The sequence below is a fragment of the Plecotus auritus genome (assembly GCF_963455305.1).
Source record: "Plecotus auritus genome assembly, chromosome: 8".
In the NCBI taxonomy this organism is placed as follows: domain Eukaryota; kingdom Metazoa; phylum Chordata; class Mammalia; order Chiroptera; family Vespertilionidae; genus Plecotus; species Plecotus auritus.
The window spans coordinates 10,274,045-10,285,572 of record NC_137782.1 but is presented as its reverse complement, the minus strand read 5'-3'; the positions used below and the strand labels follow the sequence as shown (position 1 = coordinate 10,285,572).

The 11,528-nt window shown below is 43.6% G+C and overlaps 2 protein-coding genes across 7 annotated transcripts in view; one reads left to right on the top strand and one right to left on the bottom strand.

Moving 5' to 3' along the window:
• Nucleotides 1–2,135: 2,135 nt before the first annotated feature.
• On the bottom strand, nucleotides 2,136–3,591 carry LOC308257291 (ubiquitin-fold modifier 1). The gene is made up of 2 exons (XM_080686617.1): nucleotides 3,453–3,591; nucleotides 2,136–2,949 (listed from the first exon to the last, which is right to left on the bottom strand). The coding sequence occupies exon 2, from the start codon at nucleotides 2,808–2,810 to the stop codon at nucleotides 2,553–2,555; it is 258 nt and encodes an 85-aa protein (XP_080542743.1). The 5' UTR covers nucleotides 2,811–2,949; nucleotides 3,453–3,591; the 3' UTR covers nucleotides 2,136–2,552.
• A 438-nt stretch (nucleotides 3,592–4,029) lies between these two features.
• Nucleotides 4,030–11,528, top strand: part of SMAD4 (SMAD family member 4) — a 64,600-nt gene continuing 57,101 nt past the window's right edge. For 5 of the 6 annotated variants that reach the window (XR_013961550.1, XR_013961551.1, XM_080686615.1 and 2 more), the window contains exon 1: nucleotides 4,030–4,164. The gene's annotated coding sequence lies outside the window, so the exon portion shown is untranslated. The remainder of the gene's footprint in view (nucleotides 4,165–11,528) is intronic. The other variant, XM_080686613.1, reaches the window with a different exon arrangement.

Sequence of the window (11,528 nt, the reverse complement as noted above, 5' to 3'; positions counted from 1 at the left end):
GACCAGGCCTGCAGGGAGGGCAGTTAGGGGTGACCAGGCCTGAAGGGGAGGGCAGTTAGGGGCAAACAGGCTGCAGGGGAGCAGTTAGGCATCAATCAGGCTAGCAGGGGAGTGGTTAGGGGGTGATCAGGCTGGCAGGCAGAAGCGGTTAGGGGCAATCAGGAAGACAGGCAGGTGAGCAGTTGGGAGCCAGCAGTCCTGGATTGTGAGAGGGATCCCAGATTGGAGAGGGTGCAGGCTGGGCTGAGCGACACCCCCCATCCCCTGTGCACGAATTTCGTGCACTGGGCCTCTAGTGTTATATAAGGTTGTAACCAATGCCTTACACCGAGACTGTCCCCCTTGCTGGCTTTGAAGACGCCAGCTGCCATATTGTAAGCTTCCCTATGGAGAGGGTCACATGTCCCAGAACTGGGGGAGCCAACAGCCAGCTAGAGACTAAGGCCCTCAGGTCCTGCAGCCTGCAGGGAACTGAATGCCGCCAACAAGCAGGTGAACTTGGAAGCAGATCCTTTCCCAGGCGAGCATCACGATGTGATCTTGCAGAGGACCCAGGAAAGCCATGTGTGGACTCCGGACCCACAGAAACTGTGAGCCAATGCATTGGTGTTGTGTTTAAGCTGCTGTGCTACACAGCAAGGTTAACTAATACAACAAGGTTAACTAGTACAGATGAGAATAGAAGAAGTTTAATTATAGCAATGTTATTCAATTATTTGAACCCCAACTGAGGTGTATTGTCTAAGAATCCCATGTTGATCTATTATAATTTTTTAAAAAATATATTTTATTGATTTTTTACAGAGAGGAAGGGAGAGGGACAGAGAGTCAGAAACATCGATGAGAGAGAAACATCGATCAGCTGCCTCCTGCACACCCCCTACTGGGGATGTGCCCGCAACCAAGGTACATGCCCTTGACCGGAATCGAACCTGGGACCCTTGAGTCCACAGGCCGATGCTCTATCCACTGAGCCAAACCGGTTTCGGCTATTATTAATTTTGTTGATAACAAAGAAGTGAGACTTACAAGCGAATTTATGACCCTTTTATTTGGGTAGCTTCCTTTCTCAGCACAGACACCAACTCCTGAACTGTCCCTTTGAATGACCCTGGAGGTCTTTACTTGGGTCAGTGCACCTTCGTAATGGGTGAGGCTTTTGACTTTTTTCTAAGGTGGGAGAAAGACAGTTTTAAAAGGGGCTGCTATGTCTTCAGGTGCTTTCTGAAGCTGAGAAATTTCAGAAAATAGTACAGATTGCAGAGGGAGATCTGGAAATGAATTCCCTTAAAACTAGTCTTGGAAAGTCTTCCCAGACCCCAGGGGTTAGGGAACACCGGTGAAGAGGACAGACTTTCCGGTAGAAAAGGGAGGAGCTCAGGCTATGATGGCAAGAACAGCGTGAGGGGTGGGCACTGTGAGAAAGTAGGAGGGGGCTAGAGAGTTTCAGGGCCATATGACTTAATAGATGACTTTATTATTTTTCAGCAACGGATGCTTCCACTTTTTCCAATTTCAAGTATTGGATTCTGCAAGAACATAGTTAAAACTATTTGGTGAGGGCTATACATTTTACACATGGGAACTAGGTAAGAAAATTCCATTTTTGGCCCTCTGATATTAATTAAAATTTATATGAACACATGAAGCTTGAAACTTTAAAAAATATCTAAACGTAGAAAATTAGACAGCTAAGTATTCATGGATGTCTATATCCTTTATCATAAGCACTATATAATTAGGATTTCAACTACTTTTGAATCTGCAAGTCAGATCCTGTCAAGTAACCTGCCATGTATGATCCAATCCTTATAAAATTTTCAAGATTCAGTAAGTTTAATCTTCCAAACGTTCTTAGAAGGAATTCTCAGAAGCACCCTTCAGTAATAAAACACAGTTGGATAATTCATTTACCCAAAATGAACTAAGCTGTGCATACTGTGAGGTAGCAATGAAAGACTAAGATCTTCTGTAAAAAAAGGTACCCTCAATGCATAAGCATTCTCTTCACACGAAGAGTGGGAGTAACAAAGGAAAGAGTCATCTTTCATTATTTCATCAACTATTGGCATTTTCATAGTATTTATTTATTTATTTTTGCTCTGTGCTGGGCTCTTTTTTATTTCTTTAAATTAAGTCTTTACTGTTAAAAGTATTACATATGTCCCCCTTCCCCCTCATTAGCTCCTTCTAACTCCCTCTCCCCCCAGGCCTTCACCACCCTATTGTCTGTGTCCATGGGTTATGCATATATGCATACACGTTCTTGGGTTGATTAAATGCTTGATTTCAGTTCTACAACAGCAATATCAATATTTATTTATTGAAATATGTTTTTATTGATTTTAGAGATAGAGGAGGAGAGGAGAGAAACATCCATGAGGGAGGAACATCCATTGGGGATCACCCCCGCAACCGGGGCATGTGCCCTGACTGGGATTCAAACTGGCGACCTCTTGGTGCATGGTCCCATACTCAACCAACTGAGCCACACCGGCTGGGCCATACCAATATTTATTTTGAAAGGTATATTTATCTTTAAGTAGAGGATATTAACAACTCCCAACACGATCTCTAGGAATGATTCGCAGTTCTGAACCATGCTTGAGGAAAACATTTCCCGCAGTCTGTGCAGGATTTATTCCTATTCCATCATTGGTAATAATGGCACTTGTGGCTGCAGGGACTTTAAACTCTTCTGCTGCAAACTTTAAGACTGCTGTGAAAGGTGTACTTTCAGGAACACTGAGTACTTTGTACGGCAGCCGCGGGTCGGACGTCAGGGTGATCTTAAAGGAAACCTTGGACATGGTGGAGCCGGCCTGGGCAGAGACACCAACGCCCGGAGCAGTCCCACTTCCGCCGAGGGAAGGCCTCCTGCACACTCAGCAACAGATGGCTTTCGAGCTTTCTGATTGGTCTCGGTGGAACTCCCACCAGAAGTGTTTCCTGGTTGGTGAAAAAGAAAAATAGCATGTATTTTCTGAAACTTCGTAAATGTAAAAGAAACGCGCGCTTCTTGTAAAAAATTTCAAGTAAAAGAAGTAGGAAGTAAAACGAGCAGAGTTTAGGCCTTCCCCCCTACCCCACGGGTACCTAGTTAACAGGTGGGTCGGAGGTCCTCCAAGGTTCCTTCCAACTCTGCCGTTCCGCCTCAATCTCTCCCAACCAGAACCACTAACTTAGAAACCCGGCCAGCTCTCACGTGAGCGATTCTGGACCGTCTTGTGCGTTTCTTTCGCCCAGTTTATGGCATGTGGTCCCATATGGGAGAGTCCCGCGAATGTAAGCGCCTCTGAATCTAGTGATCCAGGGCAGGGGGGAAGGGAAGGAAGGTGCCGTCATCATCGGGTTCTTCCCAAAGTAAACTGCTAGCAGCTGAAGTCTCATTTTTGTGGCCCCGGAGGTCCCCCCAGACAAGGCCCGACTGGTCGCTATTTATAAACACTTACATACGCCGAGCTCTCCCGCGCTTCTTGGGTACCTTTTTGAGAAGAGATGCCAATTTCTGTTGCGATCATTCCCTCCACGCAGCCTTTCTCGCCCACCTCTGAGGGGCAGCGCCTCCCTGCAGGGCCGGGTCCCAGGCCGCCACTCGGTCGGGAGGCTGGCGGGCTGGGTCTCCTCCGCGGGCGCCTGCGCAGAGCGACCTCCCGTCACTGCGGGCGGGAGGCGGGGGCAGCCGGGAGAAAGGAAAGCTGCGGGGGGAAAGGGCCAAACCCTGAAATTACCCGGATGTGGTCTCCGCGCGCGCATGCTCAGTGTCCTCCCGACAAGTTGGCAGCGGCACCTCGGCCCTGGTCGTCGTCGCCGCTGCGGTAACGGAGCGGCTCGGGTGGCGGAGCCCGCGCTCGCGCCCGCCTGCTCTCGTCCGGAGGCCCTTTCCGCCCTGGCCTCGGCTCCGCGGCCGCTCAGGGGACGGGAGCGGGTGAGGGGAGCCGGGCGCCCCGCGAGAGAGGCCCCCGCGGCGGGGCGGCCCGGGAGCTCGAGGCGGCCCGGCTCGCGCGGGCAGCGGCGCGGCGCCGAGGAGGGGCGGCCTGGCCCGGACGCCTCGGGGCGGGGGCCGAGGAGGGCTCCGGGCCGCCGGGGGAGCGACGGGCCCGACGCCCTCGCGGACTAGCCCCGGCGGGAGAGCGGACCGCCCTCGCCATCGCCGGAGTCCAGGTAACGCGCCATGTCCCCTCCCCTCTTTCCCCCGGCCGAGCCCGCGCACCCCTCCCGCGGCTTCCCCGCCCGGGGCGGGCTCCCGGCGGCGGCGGCGGGGAGCGCGCGGGAGGCCGGAGGTCCGCGCGGGGAGCGAGCGCGGTCTCTTGTCCGGCCGAGCCAGGGGCCCTTCGGCGGGTCGGGCCGGCCGGGCCGCGGTGCCTCGCGTCCCTCGGGCCCGGCGTCGGTCCTCTGGTCCCCAGCACCCTTCGCAGTCGGTCGCAGAGTCGAGTTAAACTCGGAGCCGGAGTCCTGGCTGCGGCCGCTCCTCTTTGTTGTGTCGAGGAGTTTCCCTGCCCGCCCGGGCCGAGCGCGTTGGGTCGGCTGAAGTGTAGTGTTGCCTTAGCTGTCTAAATGCAAGTTAGACATGGTTTGTCTTCATTTCTTTTCCCAAGCAGTTTGTTTTCTCTTTGTCCCTTCTTTTCTCTTCCTGGTTGTGCCATTCGAGCTTATGTCCTGGCTTTGATTTATTTACTTTTTGAGTATTGTGGGTGATGGCTTGCAGGAAACAATCTTCGCACCTCACCCAACCACCCCTACTCCCGCTCAGCCCCTAATTAAGGAGAAAAAAAGACATCGTTTACCTTATTGCTAGGGCTACGCGTAATGGGTGTGAAATTGGTGGAGGGTGGAGGTCAGTGGCTCCATCACTTACCCCAAACTAGATTTTCAGAGAAATGGGCGTATTTCGTTAACTTGAAAGGTTTCTTTGCGTGTATGGAGAGGTTTTGAAAGGCCTCTTGAAGATTGATGGCTATTTTCACCCCTGAGAATGCTAGTGATTTTTAAAAGTGAATATATTAGTTTCTTATTCATTTATTTTGAATTTAGTTTCTTTTAAAAAATATATTTTTATTGATTTCAGAGAGGAAGGGAGAGGTAGAGAGAGATAGAAATATCAATGATAGGAGAGAATCATCATCCATCGGCTGCCCCCTGCACGACTCCCACCGGGGACCGAGCCCACAACCCGGGCATGGCCCTGACCGGGAATCGAACTGTGTGACCTCCTGGTTCTAGGTTGCCGCTCAGCCACTGAGCCATGCTGGCCGGGCTGAATTTAGTTCTTAATGCCTTTAGTTTTTGCACTATACTTTAAGGTGAAACTGCCGGTTGTTTAGGAGTAATAAGTATACTGGTAAGGTAATGTGGAATCATTTACATTTGAAGTGACTTTCTAAAGGCCCGTAATCTTGACTAATTTTTATTTAACAACCTTTGACTTTTGACAGAATTAGCATCCTTTTAGTCTCCGTAGCAGTTTGATTATTCGGGCACCTTAGTAGAAAATGCATACTTTCAAAAGTACATATTTTCGTTCAGTAATGTGATTTGGAACATTGTATTTGAATAATTTTTTAAAAAATATATTTTATTGATTCTTCACAGAGAGGAAGGGAGAGGGATAGAGAGTTAGAAACATTGATGAGAGAGAAACATCGATCAGCTGCCTCCTGCACACTCCCCACTGGGTATGTGCCCGCAACCACGGTACATGCCCCTGACCGGAATCGAACCCGGGACCCTTGAGCCCGCAGGCCGATGCTCTATCCACTGAGCCAAACCAGTTAGGGCTGAATAATTTTTATTGTAGATTTTATAAATTGCCTTTACCATGTTGAACTGAGTCTAAATATATTTCAGTTGAAAATATAGCATACGAAATTCTAGTGTGTAACTTTTCTGCTAAGGATTTAATTTTCTCTTTTGGAAAGCTAGTACATGACATTTCAGGTTCTAAATGATTGATATAATTAACATTTAGAAATATGATTCCTTATTAATGTTTCTTTGATAATGTCACGATTTTTGTGTTTTTTTTAATTGGGTTTATTACAGAACAAATGTAATGCAGGCTGGCCAAGCATTTACTAGTAAGATTTGGAATATCTTTAGGTCTAACAGTGGTGATGAGTTATGTAAATTTAAGTTGTTGGAGTTAAAACTAAAAGCTTTCTAGACAAAATTGATATACCATTTTGTGAGTCTAATAATTTTTGGGAAAGGTTGCATCTTCTTTAATGTTTGAAGTGGGAGTGCCTAAGTAGAAACTTCCCTGTTCATCGAAATGCCTTCATTTTAAATCTTGAGCTTAGGAAAAAATCCTTTAAATGGGTTTCAGGTTTAATGAAAATTTCTGCTGAGAAAGTCACTTTGAAATTTTTCAGAATAAGTTTTATATGGATCATTGACCAAATGTCTCTGCTGCTTGAAGGAATTCTGCTTATACTAGGAAGCAGCAAATCTTTGTAAAAACCTATACTTCACTTTCTTAAACTACATTTTAGTTTAGCCATATCTCCATTTGTGTGTGAATTCTTTTTTTTTTTTTTTTTTTTTTTTCCTTTTTTATTTTTTTTTTATTTTTTTTTTTCAAATTTTTATTAAGGTATTATATGTGTACATATCTTACCATTGCCCCCCCCCCCACCCCACTCCCATACCTGCCCTCACCCCCCAATGTTTTGCATCCGTTGGTTACTCTTATATGCATGCATACAAGTCCTTCAGTTGATCTCTTATTTCCCCCACCTCTCCCTAACCTTACCGCTGTAATTAGACACTCTGTTTGATGCTTTACTGCCTCTGTAACTATCTTTTGGTTCATCAGTTTATAATGTTTTTCATTATCCCTAAATGAGTGAGATCATGTGGTATTTTTCTTTCATTGACTGGCTTATTTCACTTAGCATAATGTTCTCTAATTCCATCCAGGTGTCTACAAATGGTAGTAATTCCTTCTTTTTTATGGCAGCATAGTATTCCATTGTGTAGATGTACCATAGTTTTCTGATCCAGTCATCTGCTGATGGGCACCTAGGCTGTTTCCAAATCTTAGCTATTGTAAATTGTGCTGCTATGAACATAGGGGTGCATATATCCTTTCTGATTGGTGTTTCTGGTTTCTTAGGATATATTCCTAGGAGTGGGATTACTGGGTCAAATGGGAGTTCCATTTTCAGTTTTTTGAGGAAACTCCATACTGTTCTCCACAGTGGCTGCACCAGTCTGCATTCCCACCAGCAGTGCACGAGGGTTCCTTTTTCTCCGCATCCTCGCCAACACTTGTCGTTTATTGATTTGTTGATGATAGCCATTCTGACAGGTGTGAGATGGTATCGCATTGTCGTTTTGATTTGCATCTCTCGGATAATAAGTGACTTTGAGCATGTTTTCATGTGTCTCTTGGCCTTCCTTCTGTCTTCTTTCGAAAAGATTCTATTTAGGTCCATTGCCCATTTTTTTATTGGATCATTTATCTTCCTTTTATTAAGTTGTATAAGCTGCCTGTAGATGTTGGAAATTAAACCTTTATCAGTGATACCATTTGCAAATATGTTCTCCCATACAGTGGGGTTTCTTGTTGTTTTGTTGATGGTTTCTTTTGCTGTGCAAAAGCTTTTTATTTTGATGTAGTCCCATTTGTTTATTTTCTCTTTGGCTTCCATTGCCCTAGGGGCAGTATCACTGAAAAAGTTCTTTTGGCATATGTCTGAGATTTTGCTGCCTGTGGATTCCTCTAGTATTTTTATGGTTTCCCGTCTTATATTTAAGTCCTGTATCCATTTTGAGTTTATTTTTGTGTATGGTGTAAGTTGGTGATCTAGTTTCATTTTTTTGCATGTATCTGTCCAATTTTCCCAACACCATTTATTGAAGAGACTGTCTTGACTCCATTGTATGCTCATGCCTCCTTTGTCAAATATTAATTGCGCATATTGGTTTGGGTCGATATCTGGATTCTCTATTCTATTCCATTGATCTATATGTCTGTTCTTGTGCCAGTACCAGGCTGTTTTGAGAACAGTGGCTTTGTAATACAGCTTGAAATCTGGTATTGAGATCCCTCCTACTTTATTCTTCTTTCTCAGGATTGCTGTGGCTATTCGGGGTCTTTTTTTATTCCAGATGAATTTTTGGAGAGTTCTTTCTAGGTCTGTGAAATATGCTGTTGGTATTTTAATGGGGAGTGCATTGAATCTATAGATTGCTTTGGGTAGTATGGACATTTTGATGATGTTGATTCTACCAATCCATGAACATGGTATGTTCTTCCATCTGTTTACATCTTCCTCTATCTCTTTTTTCAGTGTCCTGTAGTTTTCCGCATATAGGTCTTTTACCTCCTTGGTTAAGTTTATTCCTAAGTATCTTAATTTTTTTGGTGCGATGGAAAATGGGATTGCTTTTTTAGTCTCTCTTTCTGTAAGTTCACTGTTGGTGTATAGAAATGCCATAGATTTCTTGGCGTTAATTTTGTATCCTGCTACCTTGCCGAATTCATTTATTAAGTCTGTTAGTTTTTTGATAGAGTCTTTCGGGTTTTTTATGTACAATATCATGTCATCTGCAAATAGGGACAGCTTTACTTCTTCTTTTCCAATTTGGATGCCTTTTATTTCTTCTTCTTGTCTAATTGCAATGGCTAATACTTCCAGTACTATGTCAAACAGGAGTGGTGAGAGTGGGCATCCCTGTCTTGTTCCTGTTCTTAGGGGAAATGGTTTTAGTTTTTGCCCATTGAGTATGATGTTAGCTGTGGGTTTATCATATATAGCTTTTATTATGTTGAGGTATGATCCTTCTATTCCCACCTTGTTGAGAGTTTTTATCAAGAAAGGGTGTTGGATTTTGTCAAATGCTTTTTCTGCATCAATTGATATGACTATGTGATTTTTATCTTTCAATTTGTTTATGTGATGTATCACATTTATTGATTTTCGGATATTGAACCATCCTTGCATTCCTGGGATAAACCCTACTTGGTCATGGTGTATGATCTTTCTGATGTACTGCTGGATCCGATTTGCTAGAATTTTGTTGAGGATTTTGGCATCTACATTCATGAGGGATATTGGCCTGTAATTCTCTTTCATTGTGTTGTCTTTATCTGGTTTTGGTATTAGGGTGATGCTGGCTTCATAGAAGGAGCTTGGAAGTGTTCCTTCCTCTTGAATTTTCTGGAATAGTCTGAGGAGGATAGGTTTTAGTTCTTCCTTGAATGTTTGGTAAAACTCTCCTGTGAAGCCGTCTGGCCCCGGGCTTTTGTTTGCTGGAAGCTCTTTGATGACTGCTTCAATTTCTTCCATAGTTACTGGCATATTGAGCTGTTTAGATTCTTCCTGATTGAGTTTTGGAAGGTTATATTTTTCTAGGAATATGTCCATTTCCTCCAGGTTGTCCAGTTTGTTGGAATAGAGTTGTTCGTAGTATTTTTTAACAATCCTTTGTATTTCGGCGGGATCTGTTGTTATTTCACCTCTTTCATTTCTGATTTTGTTTATTTGGGTCCTCTCTCTTTGCTTCTTGGTGAGCCTGGCTAGAGGTTCATCAATCTTGTTTATCCTTTCAAAGAACCAGCTCTTGGTTTTGTTGATCTTTTGTATTGTTTCTTTGGTCTCTATGTCGTTTATCTGTGCTCTGATCTTTATTATTTCCTTCCTTCTGCTTACACTGGGCTTTTCTTGTTGCTCTTTTTCTAACTCTTTGAGTTGTTGGGTTAGGTAATTTATTACCCCTGTTTCTTGTTTTTTGCAGTAGGCTTGTAGAGCTATGAACTTCCCTCTCAAGACTGCTTTCGCTGTGTCCCATAGATTTCGGATTGTAGTGTATTCATTGTCATTTGTTGTCATGATGTTTTTTATTTCTTCTTTGATTTCTCTGGTAACCCAGTCATGGTTTAATAGCATGCTGTTTAGTCTCCATGTGTTTGATTTCTTTGGGTTGTTTTTATTGTAGTTGATTTCCAGTTTTATGCCACTGTGGTCTGAGAAGATGCTTGATATGATTTCTATCTTCTTGAATTTGAAGAGACTTTGCCTATGTCCCAACATATGGTCTATCTTTGAAAATGACCCATGTGCACTTGAGAAGAATGTATATTCTGTGGCTTTGGGGTGAAATGTTCTGAAGATGTCAATTAATTCCATCTGGTCTAGTGAGTCATTTAGGATTGATGTTTCTTTGCTGATTTTTTGTTTAGAGGATTTGTCCAATGGTGATAGTGGGGTATTGAAGTCTCCTACTATGATTGTATTGCTGTCAATCTCTCCCTTGATATCCTCCAGGAGTTTTTTTATGTATTTGGGTGCTCCTGTATTGGGTGCATATATGTTTACCAGAGTTATTTCTTCTTGTTGGATTGCTCCCTTTAGTATTATGAAGTGGCCTTCCTTATCTCTTGTTATGTCCTTCAGTTTGAGATCTAATTTGTCAGATATAAGTATTGCTACCCCAGCTTTTTTTTCAGTTCCATTTGCCTGGAAAACCTTTTTCCATCCCTTCACCCTCAGTCTGTGTGCGTCTTTTTTTCTGAGGTGGGTTTCTTGTAGACAGCAGATATATGGGTCATGTTTTCTTATCCAATCCATTACCCTATGTCTTTTGATTGGGGCATTTAATCCGTTTACATTTAAAGTTATTATTGATAGGTACTTGTTTGTCGCCATTCCTATTCTTTACACCTGTGTTCCTTCTTCGCTTCCTATTTCTTTTTTTTTTTTTACAGCAGACCCTTTAGCATTTCTTGCATTGCTGGTTTGGTGGTAATAAATTCCCTTAGTCCTTTTTTGTCTGTGAAGCTCCTGATTTCACCTTCAATTTTGATTGACAGCCTTGCTGGGTACAGTATTCTTGGATTCAGACCCTTCCTTTGCATGACTTTGTATATTTCATTCCATTCCCTTCTGGCCTGATGAGTTTCTGTTGAGAAATCAGTTGCTAGTCTGATGGGGGTTCCTTTGTATGTAACTTTCTGTCTCTCTCTGGCCGCTTTTAAGATTCTTACTTTGTCGTTGGTGTTTGCCAATTTAATTATAATGTGCCTTGGCGTCGGTCTTTTGGGGTTCATTTTGCTTGGGACTCTGTGAGCTTCTTGGATTTGTGTGGGTTTTTTCTTCTCTATATCAGGGAAATTTTCTGTCATTATTTCTTCAAATAGGTTTTCTATTCCTTGCTCAGCTTCCTTTCCTTCTGGAACCCCTATTATGCGGATGTTGTTTTGTTTCGTGTTGTCCCAAAGTTCCCTTAGGCTCTCCTCCTGCCTTTTAATTTTTTTTTCTAGAAGTTGTTCTACTTGGGTATTTTTTCCCATCTTGTCTTCTAGCTCACTGATGCGGTCCTCTGCTTCTTCTAGTCTACTCTTGATGCTTTCTATTGAGTTCTTTACAGCAGCGATGTCATTTTTCATTTCTTCTTGGTTCTTCTTCATTTCCTCTTGGTTCTTGCTCATATTGTCAAATTTGTCTTCCATTCTTTTCAGCCACCTTATGACCATTTCTCTGAATTCTTTTTCTGGAAGGTTGCTTGCTTCCATTTCGTTTACT

Excerpts from the sequence above, each read along its gene's own strand:
- LOC308257291 (XM_080686617.1), bottom strand. The coding sequence starts at position 2,810 with ATGTCCAAGGTTTCCTTTAAGATCACCCTGACGTCCGACCCGCGGCTG.